Source organism: Drosophila miranda, chromosome 4 (assembly GCF_003369915.1).
Source record: "Drosophila miranda strain MSH22 chromosome 4, D.miranda_PacBio2.1, whole genome shotgun sequence".
NCBI classification, from domain to species: domain Eukaryota; kingdom Metazoa; phylum Arthropoda; class Insecta; order Diptera; family Drosophilidae; genus Drosophila; species Drosophila miranda.
This window is the reverse complement of record NC_046677.1, coordinates 24,199,713-24,218,166: the sequence shown is the minus strand read 5'-3', so window position 1 is coordinate 24,218,166 and position 18,454 is coordinate 24,199,713. Positions and strand designations below refer to the sequence as shown.

The 18,454-nt window shown below is 41.4% G+C and overlaps 2 protein-coding genes across 2 annotated transcripts; both read left to right on the top strand.

Moving 5' to 3' along the window:
- Positions 1–2,317: 2,317 nt before the first annotated feature.
- LOC108161560 (male accessory gland serine protease inhibitor-like) lies at positions 2,318–2,732 on the top strand. Its single transcript, XM_017295843.2, has 2 exons — positions 2,318–2,436; positions 2,508–2,732. Exons 1-2 carry the CDS (start codon positions 2,370–2,372, stop codon positions 2,675–2,677), a joined length of 237 nt encoding a protein of 78 aa, XP_017151332.1. The 5' UTR covers positions 2,318–2,369; the 3' UTR covers positions 2,678–2,732.
- A 132-nt stretch (positions 2,733–2,864) lies between these two features.
- LOC108161559 (male accessory gland serine protease inhibitor-like) lies at positions 2,865–3,372 on the top strand. The gene is made up of 2 exons (XM_017295842.2): positions 2,865–2,993; positions 3,056–3,372. Exons 1-2 carry the CDS (start codon positions 2,921–2,923, stop codon positions 3,223–3,225), a joined length of 243 nt encoding a protein of 80 aa, XP_017151331.1. The 5' UTR covers positions 2,865–2,920; the 3' UTR covers positions 3,226–3,372.
- The last annotated feature ends 15,082 nt before the right edge of the window (positions 3,373–18,454 follow it).

The following is an 18,454-nucleotide window of genomic DNA, read 5'->3' as shown; positions in this document are numbered from 1 at the left end:
CCTCCCCCCTTCCACGATGTCTGCTTGATTTTCCGGGGTTTCCACACATTCATTTGCATATATGGAAATGACAAAAACATGGCCGAAAAATTGAATTGAACTTGTGTCCATGTTCCATGTCCCATGTCCCCGTCAGTCGGTCAATCAGCGGGAAGGGCCGCCCGTGTCGACGTCGGGACCCTTTCTCTTTAGCAATATGTTGGTTTTTGTTTAATGGTCCCCCCCGCCTGGAGGTCACATGCCGCCCCACCACTCATCGCATCGAATCGAATCGCTCCAAATGAGTGACCAAACACTTTGAGGGAGAGCCCCGGGCAGGCATTCCAGCTCCTGTTGATGGGACCCGGAACCCGAAACCGAAACCGAAACCCTTTTCTGACATTTAATGTTAAATGCTTCGTTATTATTGTGATATGATGCATGCCGCCCGCAGGGGCAACCGGCAACCTTTCCAACTACGAGTATGTCGAGCAGCAGTCCCCGTCCCCTCTCTTGCCCCCTGAAATGCTTGTTTCTTGTTTTCGTTTAAATGTTTAAAATTTTAATGAGCGACAGCATTCAATTTTAATGCTATGCAAACACGTGTTCATTAAGACCCGAACAACTTTAAATGCCCTTCAACGTGGCCTTAAAGTTTTGCCGGCCATCCATTAGATAGAATGTTCTATGGATTCCTTTCGGCAGCACACTTAAAATAATGAGCGCTTAATTTGGCGCAAATTCAGGACCAGAAATGGAAACCAGAAACTTTTGTGCACGTTTTTTTCCTCCCTGATCTTCGACGAGTATTTGTTGAGGCCAACGCAATCATTACGCTCGATTAGGTCCTCCGATTCGTTGCCTCTTTCTAGCTGGTCTTTTTTCCTTCTTTTTTTTTGGTAATTGATTTGAAATTGGTTGGCGCTGATTTCACACAAATCTATCACAACTTTCTATGTTCACTTTGTTGAAAAATAATTACGAAAGGCAAAGACTTTGTCGGGATTAAAAATAGGCAGTGTCTAATTGGGCGTACATGATTTGCGGCCTCCCCCGGCGGACTGTCATAAAAGGCAGCAGCAATCATCATGTGTGATGGCAGATAAAAGCTGTTGATTAGATAATGCCCTTGACTGGTTGGAATAAGGTAACACGTGTGGCCCAAACCAATGAAGGAAGATCCTGCGCGCTGGAGGAACATAATATTCACACGCACACATTCCTCTCACAAATCGAAGGACATTAGGAGTGCCTCCATGATATGGAAATCATAGGCTTGGACATCCTTACTCTGTGGGGGGAACACCAGTCGGAAGAAGACATCGCTCACGTCGTTCTATGTCTTGCAACAGGCTGCCCAAAGGGTGCCTGGGGAAGATGTCCGATCCGGCCAAGTGCAGACTGTCCTTAAAGTATAGTATAGTCTCTAAAGTCTCTGAATAGTATATTCAACTTAATGTGGAGGCTCTGAATCAGTATCTTTGCATACTTTGCAAACTGTTTAGCCTTCGCTGGACTATGGGCTATCGGTATTGGAGCTATGGGATGATTCTGGCATGGCGATGACTTCTTTGATACCCAAATGACCCAGATTTCGCTGAATGGAATTCGGATGTTGATCTGAAAAATGATGGCGTAATATCGGAATTTTATTGTCTATAAAATTGGTGTCCTTCTTTCACTCTTTCTTCGCCTTTCAAATGGTTTCAATCCAGGTTCAGTATAAACCGATGCCATGGATGCACAGATCGATGCTCTGCCTCTACAAGGTTGGTTTCTATACGAGGGCCATCTTTTGACTGTCGATTAATTTCTTTTTTTGAAACATATGAAACCTATAAAAATATTACAAAATTGTTTTCTTACATTTTTCAGTCCTCACTCTAGAAAAAAGGCCAGAGAGAACAGAAATTGATGTGCCCTCGGGCTGGATTTGTTAATGGTTTCTCAGCTGCCCGTTGAAGAGTACTTAATCTCTGCGTTTGGCCTGCCAAATGAATCGTTTGACCTGCTTTCCGTATGGCCTTGAGTATTGGTAAGCCTGCTTTTGTGGTCCAATCGGTATTAGCAAAAGGAAACATTCGTTGAGGGAGTATATATTCTGTATAAGACTAAGGGGGTAATGTCCCAAGACAGCAGGGGCGACATAGAAAAGAATGGTGCAACTGTTGGTCTCATCCGAGAGACTGTCGTTGCTGCCACTGAGCTCCTGTTGTGGCGCCCATCAGATATCGAGGAAACTTCCGGACTCGACTTTGAATCGGTTTGTTCCGCTTTGATTCCCTTTCCAGAACTAATGAAACTGAATGGTGTAACACAGTTCTTACTCCCTATAAATACACTTCCCGTTAGAAACCAGAAGGAAACAGTCCACTGATCCGCAAACGAGAATGAAGTTAATTTTCATCGTAGGCATTATCTTTGCCTTGTCTGGGGCTGCTCTTGGCCTAAAGGATGGTAATTTTAACGAGAGAAAGGGTGCATCGAAGTGTAACACTGATTGTATCTTTTCTCACTGTCTCTTGCAGCGGTCTGTGGTCAACCACCAGAAGTTAGTGGCCGTTGCCGTGGCCTTTTTCCATCTTTTACCTATCATCCCGATAAGAACGAGTGCACAGAGTTCAATTACGGCGGATGTGACGGAAACGAAAATCGTTTCTTCCTGAAAGAGGACTGCGAGGCAAAATGCAAAGAATAATTCATTGTACATCATAAGTTGTACGAATAAATAGATATTCGATTGAAAAATGGTACAGACTGTGGCTGATATTAGGATCTTTTGGTTCAAAGAATATCGTCTCTCTGTTCCGGAATCTCGGTCTGATTCCCTTTCCAGAACTAATTAAATTATTGTTATTCTTCATAGATCTACTTCGTCGTAGAAACCAGACAAGTCGCTCCACATCAGCTGGAAGATAAAGCCCACTATTCCGCAACGAGAATGATATTAGTTTTCATCGTAGGCGTTATCTTTGCCTGGGTCTGGTCTGGGGTTGCTCTTCGCCTAAAGAATCGTGAGCTGAGCGAGAGTATGATGGTGTATCTGTATCTGCAAGTATCTCATTCTACCTTGCAGCGATCTGTGGACTACCAGCGACCAGCAGCAGATTTTGCAATTACAATTTTGAAAGTTTTACCTATGATCCCAAGACGAACGAGTGCGAAATGTTCCTTTACAGCGGATGTGGTGGCAACGAAAATCTTTGGGGGCAGAAAGAGCTCTGCGAGATGAAATGCAAGTTATAATCACGGATCTACTTGCCATTCAAAATGAGACAAGTCGCTCCAAATCATCTGAAACTGTTATATATTAGAAAGATAAGCAGCGTATTGGATCAGCCATGTGAGTTTTTATTAAAACACTAACACTATCACACCCAAATATATGTGTGTCTGTTTTCTGTCCTAGAATTGACGACAAGATTATTCTCAGTGTGGGCTTTCGTTGCCCTCTTTACGAGAGAGTTAGTGTTAGTGTTAGTGAGAGAGTGCGAAGGGAGAGAGACCACTGGCTCAGAGAGGATCAAAAGGGTCACCACTTGTTAAGTGGTGTCATCAGCACATCTGTTCTCTTTCAAGGACCATCCGTTTGCCAGTAGGCATGCAAACGTGCAGAGCGTAAAACTTCTGCTATCTCTTTCTAGCGCTTGTCTCTCTGAGAGTCACGAGAGCGTGGATGGTCCTCACCACAGCGGACTACGTTTGGTGCGCCTCTGCGATAGTGTGTGGAGGTTTGAAAGAGAAAGATTGGCGTGAAGCTTGGGTCTTGTGACGTGTCCTCTATTGTTTGACGTGTCCCAAAGAGAATAGATCCGAATTTTACTAGAAGCCCGATACCCGCGATGCAGTTTGCGGCTGTTCTTGCCTAAGTTTAGAAGCAGCAGCTTTGATAAGACGGAAGCAATGTTTATGATGATTTTATTCCATAAATATGACAGCTATCAAGTCAGTCGCAGATTGAGGATGAGCCCTAGGTATTCTTCCTGCGTTCGATGCTTGATTCTGGAACCGTTGACTGAAGCAATTCAAGCACTGGACATTTCCATAGTTTGTAGTTACGAAAACACCTGCTTGTTTTGCTCCATAGTGGGTTGTTTTCTTCACATTATAATATTGAAATCAAGTGGGGAAAGTGTATTCGAATACACATCATCCTAATTTAATTAAAGGACATGTCCTGTGGCCTTTGATGTCACCTGCAGCCCAACCGAATGCGATTAGCCCCGTTTAGTCTTTAGTCTGAGAACTGCCAGACCTATCGCTGTCATCTGGCTTGGTGAAGAGATGGGGAAAGGGGTTTTTTAAGTCACGAGAGTCCTGTGAGCAGTCACTCAAAAATGCAAATTAGCTTGTGAACTTTAGGCTTAAACCTGGCCTACTCTTTTGTGTTATTCCCAGTCCCCCTCCCCACACACAGACAGACAGATACGGGGACGAGGACGAATACGAGTACGAGTATGTATATTTGGGTTAATGAATAGACAAACTTTCGACAACCTCAATGGCCCAAAGTTGTGCCTGGCCCCTCAAGACCCAGGAGACCCAAGACCAGGGACCACCTACCTACGATGATGGCGACATTTCTCAAGGAAGCGCGCCACTGCACAGCCAGGGGAGACACGGGAGAGGACACTCAGACATATGTGTGTCTGTGTGTGTGTGTGTGTGTGTGTGTGGAAAGGCAAATGCAATTCAAAAGCTGGGGCGGGGATAAGCCTCTGAGGCTAAAAGGATATCTAAGTGAACCTGGAGGTGGACTTGGTCTTGTCGTGGCATTATCAAGTGAAATATGTGCCAGGGAAAGGAAAAGCCAAGGAAAAGCAGCAGAAAAATGGTGAAACTTGTGTGTTTGACTTGCAGCTTTCTTGGCCCTACTCGGTCGGGGGTTGGGGGGGTTGGTTTGGAGCTCCACAAACTTTTGAATATTTCATCATTTTTCGGTTGCAAGGTAGCAAACGTCTCTAAGCCTATTAAGGACATCAAACAAACATTTTGCAAAATTAAATGGCCATGCAAGGCAAGCACATGTGCTCCTCCATCCTCCATCCTCCATCCTTTGTGTAACTTTGCACAGAATATTTCAGATATTATGTCACACTTAAGGGACGTTCTGTGGATCCTCCATTTATGACGAACGCACAAGACACACACACACACACACGACACACGGCCCCCTGCCCAGGGGCCGCCTTCAACGGAATGGCAAAGAAAATGCAAAACATTTTCAAATATTTATGAGCTATTAACACTTGGGGGAAAATCTCTTAAGAAGCTCCATCGCTCCACCGCTCCACTGCTCCACCCTTCACTTTCGAATAGGCTGGCCTTTTGCCTTGCGGTCAAATTTTCGAATTATTTATTATCTTTTCATGGCTTTTCGGTTATTTCGGGTTTAAATGGCATCTTAATGGCTCCACTTGCCACTTGCCACTGTGTGGTCTCTGTGTGTGTGTTTTTCGCCCAAGTTCATTAATCTGCAGTTAAATCATAAAACTATCTATTTTGTTGACATTTGGATATTGTTGAATTGTGGGAATTTTTGGCTACATTTGCGAATATATTTATGGGTGGACTGCAAGATTTAATATAAGAGATTATTTTGTTAAGTCAATTGGTTGACAGTTGACAAATTTTAGATTCCTTTTAAATTTAATAAACGATAAAGGGACACGCGTGCTCTTTGAGATCTGCAGGCATTGGAAAGCTTATAAAACATCTATAGTACAATGACCTCCTCCGGGGAATCCCTAGAAGATGGCAAATGCCAACAGAGGATGCCACTCTGAAACGAGAGCCCTCCGGCAACCTGCATTTAAAGAGCGCCATTATTTGTATATAAAATATTTTGTGTTATAAAACATTAAAGTTAAAGCAGAGGAACTTCTTCCATAATATACATAAATAAAGCCTTATCTTGGCAGCCTTAAGTGCACCACTACGGGGCACCCGGTACCATAATTGCTGGGAGATCAACCTGGACTAGAACTGTCTTACATATATCACAACATTTGCCATTAATAAATTTATAATTTTATTATAATTCACTATTAATTTATAATATTACCCATTATTACACAAAATATATACATATGGTAGCCTTCGAACATCGCGTTCTCGTGGTTCTCTAGTCCTTACAAATCATTATACTCAAAGATCCACATATTGCTTGCCCTTAGCAACAGATTTGTTCGTTTTACTTTAGAGAAACTGGCGAAAATAGGCGCCAAGATGGTCCCATATGATGGAAGCAACGCAAACCAGTAGGCCAGAGACGGCACAGAATCGATTGGTCCATAGAAGAAGTAATCCAAAACATAAAAAATACTTCATTAGTACTTAAGCTATTAGTTGGTATTCATTTACATTATATTAGGTATTATTCCAATCAAATAGATCCAAACTTGGATCTATTACAAAGCCACTACCAAACCTTCCATCCTTTCGAAAGTTTCCATTGGAAACTAGACCCTAAGCTAGTCGAAGGATGTTCCCAGAAAATGCACTAGCTCAAGCCTTTGTAACTACCGCAATATTCTCTTGCTAGATATAGAGGTGGCTTTTTCCTTTATGGTAAATCCTTTCCGCCTATACTCCTATAGAGGTTCCAACAAAATCAAGTCTGATGTCTTATTTTTGCAAAAAGCCACAAACACTTTCCCCCATAACACTTTATCAGGATATTGACAATGTTCTCCATAGCCCACAATATATATTTGTGATTTCATTCATTAAACTCGATTCTTGGCTGGCCAAAAAGTTTCCGTTTTGAACCAGAAACCCATTGAACTTTATGGAAAACCCAAAATCAATGTAAAACTGCTCCTCCATGAACGAGGATGTGGATATATGCACTTTCAATGGCTCGCTTCGCTCGGTTGCTAGAGGGGAGGCAGTGGGTGGTAAAAATAAAAGAAAATGATGGAAAAAAGTTAGCTAAAATGCGGTCAATGAACACATACGAGTCTACGAGTATGGGGCACAAACTGAACAACATTCGGTACCAGGCAGGAACAAGGAAAACACAAAAAAAACACAAAAGTCATGGCAGTTATCGCGACAAAAGCCAGCAGAAAATAAGTAAGGTTAAGTGTCGTGGATTTGGGTGTTGTAGGTTAAGATACTCTTGCAGATTTATCGTTTATCGATTGAACTTTCGGAAGCTATGGAAAGCAGTTATCGTTTTTTTTTATCGAATTATTGTTGTTAAACTGATATCGATCTTGCATGACTTATTAAGAACACCGTTATCATATCGATAGTAGGATGGAGCTATTTATATTTATCGCTATCGATTATTGTGACCTTGTGATCTTGTGTGAGCTACATATATAGAAAATCTGATTTATTTGTAGTATATAAAAATCGATAAATCGGTTATCGATAGTATTTGTTATCGATTGATCATTACTTTTCGTTATCGATCTTGTGTAAGCTATACAGAACATTTTATTTATCATTATATACAGCGTGAAGCCATCGTAATTATCGTTTTTCTTATCGACTTATCGTTTCGATATCGATATCAATCTTGGTGAGCAGGATGAGCAGTAACACGGCATTCGGCTCTGAGGCGTGATTGCCATTTTCCCATTCGGTGGAGAAATATTTTCAAAGCAGTAACATTTCCCTCGCAAAAATCGTATATGATATCGATATCGATGTATAAATGAATCGATATAAATTTCAGTGGAGATCCAGGGCTTCATTGTACCCTCTGTAAGAGTATTCCAAGAAAAAGACAAACAAAAAAAACAGCCCTAGAAATAGTCCTGGGCAGGACTCTGAACACTGCAAGACCTTTGCCTAAAATGCTGTTTATCTTGTCGGGCCCATGAATGCGACGCCGCTAGAGCCTGTGAGGGTGATAGTGGTGGGGATAGTAGGGATGCCGGGTGCCAAGAATTCTGCAGGATAGCGGCCCTTTTAGGTTTGCTGGCGCTTGCTAACGACGCCCTGCCCTGCCCTGCCCTGCCCTGGCCCTGGCCAGAGAGCGACCAGAAAATGAAGTAGCCAGCCAACAGGCGGCTCCAGGACCCAGGCAGGACGACGGGCAAACGTTCTGTGACAGCACGAAGGACACAAAACAGGACTAAAAAGAAAGTTCGGAGCGCACATTTTTGTGGTCGAGCAAATTTTTGGGCTTCGATGATGAAATTTGGCTGCCAAATAGGTTACAAGCAATTTCTGCTCTCGTACTCTCCGCCGAGCCGGGGTCGAGACCAGTTTATGGAGTTGTGTTTTCTTCTGGTATTTTTTGGCCAGCGATTTTCCCCTCTCGCCTTTTACCAGTTTCCAGTTTCCAGTCTCTGGTTTCGCTTTATTTTTGTTGGCCAGTAAATGAAACGGAAATATGTTTTGTGGGCCCGCTGCACATGGCAAACAAACAACTTCGGGATGCCCGCAATGGCCACCACCCATAGAAGGGGGGGTGGAGTGCGGTCTGCCTGCCAAGTTTCCTTGAAAATCTTTAAGGAATTGCCAACTAGTTGGGCGGGCTGTGAGCGGCTTAACGAAATCATCTGACCTGAAGAAGGTAAATCAACGGAGAAATCAAGGCGAATAAAAGGGTTGTCCGCTCCAGCAACGATTGAAACTTTAAAAACGTTGCCATTAAATGAAATGAAAATAACTGGCAATCGAAAGTTTTACAACGGATTGAATGAAGAACTCTCCGAATGTTTAATGAGGATTTAAATTCGTTTAAGGGTTAAATCCCTAGTAGATCCCTCACCGATTCCTAAAAGCTTACTCTGGTCTGTGTTTTACAGAAAAATTCAAGATTTTTGATGGAATCCATTAAGTTTAAAAATGCTCATCTGTTTTGTCCAACAGATTGACTAATCAACGAACAGTTAAAGCGTATAAATGTAGGAATTTTTCCTTATTTAATGTATTTTCGTTTAGCGTATTTAAGGAATTTGATCCTTGAGAAGGCATTTAATTAGTTGATACAATTTTTCAGAATTTATAGATGGCCAAAATCACAAATAAACCAGAAAAAACTAGTGGGAAACCCGATCCAAGGTGTGCTTCGGGGATGGGAAGTACAAGGGATACGAGTCTCACTGGGAGAGAGCTAAAGGTGTGAAGAGAGGGAACAAAAGCCTTTGTAAAGGGAAGAATTTATAGAAATAGAACCATAGGAGCTCTCAAGTTACTTTCTAGTTTCCCTACCAATAAGAAATCCCCAAGAATTCCAGGGTATCCACGTTTCTTTGTTGTTTCATCTCCACTTGGGCTTTTCCATTTGGCATAGACCTGCTAGTATCTCAAAAAAGAGAGAGAACCACTTTTAGCATATGCACGAATTTATAATTTCTATTAGTGCAAAAAGTTTTGCTCCCCGACAGATCGTAAAAATGCAGCCCGAAAAACTGACATTTGCTGACTGCACTTAGTCTAATTTAACCACTAAACAAACACACACACACACACACAGACACACATTCTGTCAGTCATTTGGCAGCCCTGGCCAACCATTGTCACAACATTTCTGCAGAGTCCACTCCCTGCTCTCCCTCTGTCGCTCTCTGTCCATAAAGTCAGGCTGGAAAAACCAAAATTACCACAAAATGTTTACATTTATATGAAATTTCATTTGATTTTCCCCCAAAACGAAACGAGCAGAAAGCGTGTGGTGGTTGTAACGGGATGTACGAGTGCAGTAGTGTAGGTTATATGAAATCATTGGCCGTTTATTTTGCAGGAAATTAAAAACCACAAATCTAAAATGTTTGAAATATCCGGTGGAACAATTAATTCATTAATGAACAGAAAATCGGCAAAAAAAAACCAGCAAGGGAGAAAATGTTGCACACACGGCAGTGGAAAACCAAACGGAAGTGAAAATCTCGGGGAAAATCTATAATATATACATGTAAAATATATCTTGTTTTATAAAATACATCATCCGATAAGCGTGTGGGTGGGCGGGGCGTGGGGGGGGTGCATGCTATATGCATATGTAGATTACCTGATTCGATCCGGTGCGTCCCGGTGTGCATTATTAATTTAAATATTGTTTCATATATATGTAAAAACCCATCTGACTGCATATTGATGCAATTTTAAATGCGATTCCCCCCGAACCGCCGCCCATTCCCCCGTTCCGCCATTCTGACATTTGATTAAGCAAAAATGTAATGCAATTTAGCACTTCAGACGAGGCCAGGTGCTGCAGGGCTTTATTTTTTTATTGTTGTATAATTATTTAATGACTGTTTTTTTTTTTATATTCTCCTTTATTGCGGTACATTGAATTTTGGTTGAAGGTTAACTTTTGAAAGAGAATTTTTGTACTTTAATGGAGTTTTAGATCCGTTTTGGGAATTTTTGAATATTTTTTCTTGATTATTAACTATTATTCATTGAATTTTGTTAATATTTTACGAAAATATTGCAATTTCTATGTTTTCTACATGGAATTCTACTTCTACATTACGTTCTATGTACATGCAGTTTCAGTTTGACTTTGACCCCTTCTCTATCAATACATCCGCTTCACATCCTCTCCATTCCACTCACACCAACAGGTAGCCACAGCAACATACGTTCGATGCAAATGCGCTCATTCTATGCTCTCCTGCTACGCTCCCTAATTGCCATCTCTCCCACTCAGTTGCTAACGCTTTTCTCTACTCCTCATCTCCATCCTCTGCTAATGCAAAGAGATCTCAATTTCACCGTGCGCTGCACCTACACCGCTCACTGTAACTCTCCCACCAGTCTCACCATCGCACTCCCACTCCCAAACTTTGATCTCTTTTGCAGTAGCAGAGGAAGAAGACAAGGAGCATGAAGCAATTAGACAAGGTGGTCCGAGAGTCCGAGAGTCGCATCGCGCTCTCTTTTCATGTCTTACATTTCTCAGTACAAACGTCAAACGTTCTCAGTAGCGCTGAGCGTAACATAAGAGGGGAAAAAGAGTTAGAGGGCCACCTTGCATAATTTCATCGCGAGGGAGAGCGAGCAGAAGATCAAAGAATGAACGCATTTGCGCCGCTCTCACTTTCATTTTTTCAGCCGGTCAAAGCGTGCGTTCGCAAATCAGCTCCGCGTTTCAATCCGTGAAAATCCGGAAAATGGTGAAAAATCTAAAGGGAAAAATGTCGCGCAGGTGTGTTCAGTGAAGTTTAGTGCTATGATTAAATATAAATGCAAGAATAAGAGTTTGAATGCAAGAAAATGTGTTTTTTCAAAGACGGGGGCACAGAAGAGGCAAAATGGCGGCAAACATGCAGATCCACGAAGGAAAAGTGCAGCAATGTGTAATATATGTATGTGTTTCATATATTTTATATATGCATATGGAGAAAACATATTATTTGGCATAAATTAATTTTTTTCATGTGTAAAACAAAAAATGTTCTGTCGTTCCGTTATTTCCCTTTTTCATTTCGTTTTCGCAAAAGAAGCTGGAGAGCGAGTTAGAGAGAGAGAGAGAGCCATCAGGAAAAGAAGCAGGAGATCAAAGAATAAACGCATTGGCAGCGCTCTCACTTTTAATTTACCGTCGATCAAAGAACGCGTTCGTAAGTCAGCTCCGCGTCTAAATTCTAGAAAATTCGGAAAATGTATAAATGTACAAATAAATGTGTTTTAGTGCAAGAAAAGTTTTTGATCAAGGGCGAAGGCGCAGAAAATGGCGAAATGGCGACAAAAATGCAGCTCAGCGAGGGAAAAGTGCAGCGATTTGTGATAAATGTGTATAAACTTTAATTATGTGAAATATATGTGGATAGCCATTTATTTTTTTGCAAAAATTCTTTTTTTTCATGTGGGAAATCAAAAAGGTTTCGTTGTCTCGTCCGTTTTTTCGTTTCGTTTTTCGTTTTCGCAAAAGTATGTAGCTGGAGAGCGAGTGCGAGAGAGAGCAAATAGGAAGAGGAGCAGGAGATCAAAGAATAAACGCATTGGCACCGCTCTCACTTTCATTTTACCGTCGGCAAAGCGCGCGTTCGTAAGTCAGCTCCGCGTTTCTATCCGTGAAAATCGGGAAAATGGTGAAAAGTCCAACGGGCAAAAAAGGGCGGGGGCGCAATAAAGGCAGAATGGCGGCAAAAATGCAGATCTACTAAAGAAAAGTGCAGCAATGTGTGATATATGTACATATATGTGTTTCATATTTTTAATATAATTTAGAAAAACATATTATTTGGCATAAATGCTTTTTTTTCTGGTGTAAAAATTGAAAATATGTTTATCCCATGTCTCGTTTTTTTTTTCGTTTGATCACGTGTCCCTTTCCCACTCCCATTGCTTTGGTGTAGCGGGAGGCAGGGAAGAAGAGAATCAAAAAGGAATGAGTGCTCTCGTTTCAAGTGAAGTTCGTGACAGGGTGAGGCGCACCCAATGGTGCTGATCTGACTCTCTCCTGTTTGGTGTGTTAACACGAACCTCCGCCCCCTAGTGCCTCACCTTAAATTAATAAGTCTAAAATTTGTGCTCTTATTGGAAATCGTTTTGTGCGTATCGTCTGCAGTTTCGGTTCGAAGGATATGATATGAAAGGAAGGATATGAAAGAGTCTTTTGACTGGAAATCAAGGGTATCTCGAAATCCTACACTGTCCATAATTTTTTATGAAGGACAAAATGCGGCTCGGCTCCACCTGTGTGTATGTGTATGTGAGTATGAGTGAAGGGTTGGGCGACGGGGGTTTGTATGCGTATGTGTGTGTGAGTGAAGGGTAGGGCGGGGGGGAATTGGAATCCATTGAAATGTTTACGCTTCAATTGGCATTTGGTTTGACAAATAAAAAATTAATTGCCCATTAATGCACCGAATGCGCGAATAAATGGCGGAATAAAAAAAAAACGAATCGAATTCAAAATGAAATGAAATGAAATAATAAATGAATAAACAATAGACACTCGATATTCAATACACTCAATATTCATAGTGGGAAAGGCTTATCTCGATTTCTCGTAATAATCAATAGAGCTGTCGCTATAATCAAAGCTGTGTGTTAATTGCTTCATTCATTGTCAATATGTTATTAATTAATTAAATATTATTTCAGGCCTTGTTCCCCGTTTCGCCATTTGTTTGAATCGATGTAAACGGCTATTTTCATTGATCAAAATCAATTAAACATTATTAAAGATGATGGGGCCAAAACGGGTACAAAGGGCACGACAGGATACTCGTAATATAATTGCGGCTGTTAATGGGGATTTAATGGACAATGAGTGAAAGTAATATGAAAGGATTAACGAGAAATAGAATGGAAATGAAAGCAATTTCGATTGAGTGGATTTCTGAAGATATTTTTTTGCTAGGATATTAAATATATCTGATTGGAATACCGATCCACCTTGGAAGTTCCACCATTAAACATTGCAGGAACCCTTTTAGTCACCTTTTCGAGCACCTAATACAAAATTCTCACATCATATGGCAGCTACTCAAAGCCCCATTCATTCTCTAACCAAAACTCAATTCCCACAAATTCAATTCCAAGTCCCAGAAACACAAACAAAACGCCCTACCGATGCCGATGCCGATGCCTGGCCCATATCCTGGGAAGTGTCCAACGACAAGCAGAAGAGCTGCCAGGAATAGTAAAGCTCTGAATTTTATATGGCTGACGTCTGATTATCGACACGCTACTCCTCCTGCACCCCATCCTGCACCCCTCCTCCTTCTACCGATACCGAGACGGAGTAAAAAGTCCTGCTGCCATGTGGCTGTGGCTGTGGCTGTGGCAATCCCAAGAATGGCGCCTGGCGAAAGGAAGAAAGGAAATCCAAAGATGCCAAACATTTTGTATGGCTGGGCAGAAAAGGAGAGAGAGGTCCTGCGACCTGTGATTGTGTGTATGGCCGTTTTGCTTGACAGTCATTTCCAATAACTTCATTTTTCCGTTGTTGAGCAGAGATTGTGTTGCAGATTGCAACCAAGGAGCCAGGTCCTGTCCTGTCCTGTCCCGTTCTGTCCCGTCCTGTCATGTGACTGCCACAACAGCAGAAACCACAAACAAGAAAAAGCATTGCATTGATAAGGCCAGAAATCAGGTCACAAATGTGAGTCCTCGTATTTTGCTTTGTTTGCCACAAAAATTCCCCCTCGCCCCCCATTTCTTTTCAGTCTCTGTTTTGTATCTAAAAACTGCTCAAACTGTCAAAAAAATAGCTGGTCCTGTAGTATTTTTTCCCCATCTGCTGCTGCTCCTCTCGCTCGGACTCCTCTGAATGGGGTTTTCTAGTGGCTGCTTTTGATATTGTAATTAAATGTGATACAAAATGTGTGTTTAAAATGTATTTTATGTGACTTCTAGAGTCGAGAACTTTGTTTGGGGCGGGGAGGGAAATGCAAATGTGTTTTTCTGTGGATCTTTGATTGTTTATTCGCTGCTGCTTTATGCACACAACTTCTAAATCATTTATCCTTCCATAAACTATTCCATCTCCTGTCCAGACCGATGGGCCACACCTACTAATTGCATTCAACGCCCAAAATAAAATAATACAAGCAAAAAAAACTCATGACAAATGCATAAAAATTTTCAAAAATCCTCACTGGCTTTTCCCCTATTTTGGAAGTGTCTTTCCACCGAAAATCTCTCTCTTTCCCTCGGAAATCTATCTCTCCCTTTCCCATTGAACATCTCTCTCTCTCTCTCTCTCTCTCTCTGTGTGTCTCGTCCCTTGGTCTTTTATTTATAGAAAATTCATTTTTGTTTCATGTTTGCATATTGCCCGCCAAAAATATTCTTCATTGACATGCATTTTGGCTTACACACAAAAGCCGGCTAGGATCCTGTCCTGTCCTGTCCTGTTCCACTCGAATCCTGCTGCTCCTGCTCTTGTGCCTCCTCCGCTCTGATCCAAAAAGGCAAAACAATATTCTGACATTCGATTCGACATTTGTTTTCAGGATGGTCCTGCATTTGCACTTGATATACGCTCTCAGAGGGTATTGTATTATTAAAGAGGAAGGAGAAGGACCAAAATAAATAAATAATTATTTCATAATTACTCAAAATCACCTGCTAAGCCACTCTGAAAAAGGGGAGAGAGCGCTCTTTATTTCAATGGATGAAAAGGTTACAAAAAAAGGTTGAAAATCTTTGAAAAGGATTCCCTTTAAAGGGCATCCAATGCTGCGACTCCATGGAGCTGTCGTTTCCTTCTGTTGATGCAATTCTAAGCGCAGACGCCACCGGATGTTGCATGCCAATTTTTGTTGAAGCATGTATTTGTTTTGTTTGCGGGAATTGTATGAGCAGAAGAGCCGTGGAATCTATGGATACCACGGGGGGGTGTCGATGGGTGGGTGGCAGTGCTACCGCTTTCAGATAATTTATTTTGGCAACGCCATCGACGGTAGCTGCTGCTTGTATTTATGGGATTTGCGTGTGAAATTTTCGGTTTGTTTTCTCGTTTCCAACAAAGAAAATATGGACAACAAAAAATCACGAATAAATAAATAAATATAACGTTTGAGAGAAAGAGAATTTAAGGCGGGAAGGCAGTTCTCTTTCTCTCTCCATCTCTCTGGCAAGGGCTTAAATTTTCTTTTGGTGTGTCCTTTCAAGGTTACAATTTGGAGAGAATATCTGACTGGATTACAAAACATTTTCCCCGCCCAAATGACACGTAATCGATGGGAGATTGTAAAATATATGTGGGTTAAGGGGCGAAATCAGTCTCAGAGAAGGGTACGGTAGGGGGGTTCGAGGGAAAACAAATGAAAGTCATTTGAAGGGAAACGAATTTCGGTTTTAATTTTCACGAAAAACTCCTTTCTTTTTTATTTAGAAATATTTGAAGATATTTTTAGAGTGCCCCCCGAACGGGGGAAACGTCTCACCTTTTAAGGATCCATTTTAGCAAATTTTTCTTTCAGCAGATTTACCCCATTTTCCCCTCACCGCTTTTCCTTCGCTTTTCCATTCAATTGCAAATCACGCAACATTGTAAACATTTGTAAAAACAGCTTTATGAGGGGGAAGGAGGGAGGGAAGACTTTTACTCAGCAAAAAAAAAGGAAAGGAAATACGGAATTTTCTTTCTTTTTCTCTTTTTTGTTGCCAGTTGAATGATGAGACATCAATCACGAAAGCAGCGTCCCAAAAATACTTGCAACGCGAATGTCAAATTCCACTCCCCCCACTGTCGCTGCCACTGCCACTACCACGCCTTTTCTTAAAGTTTTGGTAGCATTTTCTCTCGATTTTTCTTTCTGTTTCTGTTCTTTTTTGTTGTTGGAGAAGGGGAAGGATGGGGGGGGATCGGTGGCATTCTTCCATTTACCTGCAACATTTTCTAATGACATCAAATGTGTGTTGCTTGTTGCTTGTTTGTTCGTTTTGCGAGCATTAAGATTGATTAGTTTTTCCGCACTTTAGCGGAAAGTTTTCTCCCTCCTGTGAACGATGGCGTTTCTGTAATTTCTCTGTAATTTCCCACCATTTCCATCATTTACATAAATTGTCTGTGTGTGTGTCTGTGTCGAGTGCCTGCGAAATAGTTGAATAATTTGTTTTTAATAACAAGGAAAATAGAAAATAGTTCCCCTAAACGAGAACGTTTCATCATTCATCTCCAGAGATAATTGTTTGAACTCGAGAGGCAGTCACGGCACAGCTTAATGACTTTCGAGTGCGAGACCAACATTTGTTGCACGGCTTCTCTTTGTGTCTCTCTCTCTCTCCCTCTCTCTCTCTGTGTCCCTCTGTCTGTCTGTTGGTTAAATGTGTTACAAGCAATTTCCCCCCTCTAATGATGGCCAGGAAGATATTTAATAAACACCAGAGTCCCAGTCCCAGTCCCAGTACCAGTCCCAGTCCCAGTCCCAGTCCCAGTCCCAGTCCCAGTCCCAGTCCCAGTCCCAGTCCCAGTCCCAGTCCCAGTCCCAGTCCTTGTCCGTAGACCCAAACAGTTGGGACAGTAGGGTCTCTCAGTTGTGGCCCAGTTATTAAGTTCTGTCTTAAGTAGGTCTGTAGTGCTTTTGGGTTGGGATTCCTTCTTTCTTTTTGGAGTACTTTCCATTGGATACTTGTGTGGGATACGATGTAATTATTATGGCCAGAATACGGAAGAACATAAGTTTTTCCACATATGTGGATCTCCTGAATGAGTCTCTCTCTCCCACTGTGGCTTAGTTTCATGAGTTTCCTTCTCACTGCCATTGGAAAAGTTTTCTAACAACTAAAAAAAGTAATTAAACAAATAAATGTAATGAAATGTTTATTCCACATTTTAAAGGAATTTTGATACCATTTTTGTGTCTATTTTTGCAACCCCCAAAAATCCAATTAAATACTTTAAACCCGCAATAAATTTTCAGTAATTTCCCATAATTCACATAATTTTGCAAATATTCGACAGCTATTGAGCCAATTATGTAGATTGTATGTTTTATAATTAACTCTAGTTATCTCCTTATTATTATCTGAATTAGAGGCTTGGAAAATAATTGTTTTTATGAGCTCTTCATTGAATTCGAATGTGAATCCGAAAATGTAATTTTATTTTTGCCACATCTCGCTGGCCCAGTTTTCCCATTTAGTTTCGGGAAATTCGGGTAAATCTTTTCCCCCCAAAAAACACGCAGCGAGGACAGTGGGGAGAGGGGAGAGGGAAAACTCTCCCTCGCTTTACGAGTGTGCGAGTGTGTGGCACTAACGAAATTAATTAATAAATCGAATCTAATGTCCGAACAAATTGAATCACATCGATTGCATTTACAAGTGTGCAACACGCCATGTGTGCAACACTTGGGGGCGAGAACATTTTATCCAAACAAAAATATGGGAGAACATATGCGAAAAAGTGAATCGATGGGGAGGTACTTTATAGTGAAATATTTGATCCCGAAATAAGTTTTTCGATTTTCGAGGGGAAGAAAAGAGAACGTTTAATGGGGAATAAAGCCCTTCTTGTTCATTTTGCAAGTAAATAAAAATCTTTCTAGAAGTGCTAGAGTGTTAAAATATTTTTAAAATATATACAGTCGAATATTTCCTCGAATATCTACCGTATACCCCTTGTAATCTATATGTACTGCTCATAAAAAAAGAAGGAAAATTCGAGGGGAAAAAAATCTGCAATGCTTTCCGCTCAAATGAGTTACAGCAAAACACCCAAAAAACAATGGAAACGCAAACACCCCGCGGTAGTAAGGAAAATTTATGTGTAGAGAGGGGATCCATTCCATTCCATCCATCCCTTCAGTAAAATTAACAAAATTCGCGCGAAAACATTTTATGGTCAGCCATAAAAAGCGAGAGAGAAAGAGAGCAGAGAGCAGAGTGAAAGAGGGAGCTGGAAAAGCTGGGAAAACTGCAACTTTGGAGCGCAGTTAATTTGCCCATCGCTTGCTTTGGCTTCAAATCAAAGAAACATTTTCGCTGTGAATTTTCTTGTGTGCTTTTATTGCCGCCCCCCCCCACCGCCACACCCCAACGGGGAGAAGCCGAGGAGCAGAGTACGTGACGGTCTCCTGGCATACGAAATCAATTTCCTTTTCCT

Excerpts from the sequence above, each read along its gene's own strand:
- LOC108161560 (XM_017295843.2), top strand. The coding sequence starts at position 2,370 with ATGAAGTTAATTTTCATCGTAGGCATTATCTTTGCCTTGTCTGGGGCT. Across the intron at positions 2,437-2,507 it reads TGCTCTTGGCCTAAAGGATG|CGGTCTGTGGTCAACCACCA; the intron begins GTAATTTTAACG and ends TGTCTCTTGCAG.
- LOC108161559 (XM_017295842.2), top strand. The coding sequence starts at position 2,921 with ATGATATTAGTTTTCATCGTAGGCGTTATCTTTGCCTGGGTCTGGTCT. Across the intron at positions 2,994-3,055 it reads TGCTCTTCGCCTAAAGAATC|CGATCTGTGGACTACCAGCG; the intron begins GTGAGCTGAGCG and ends TCTACCTTGCAG.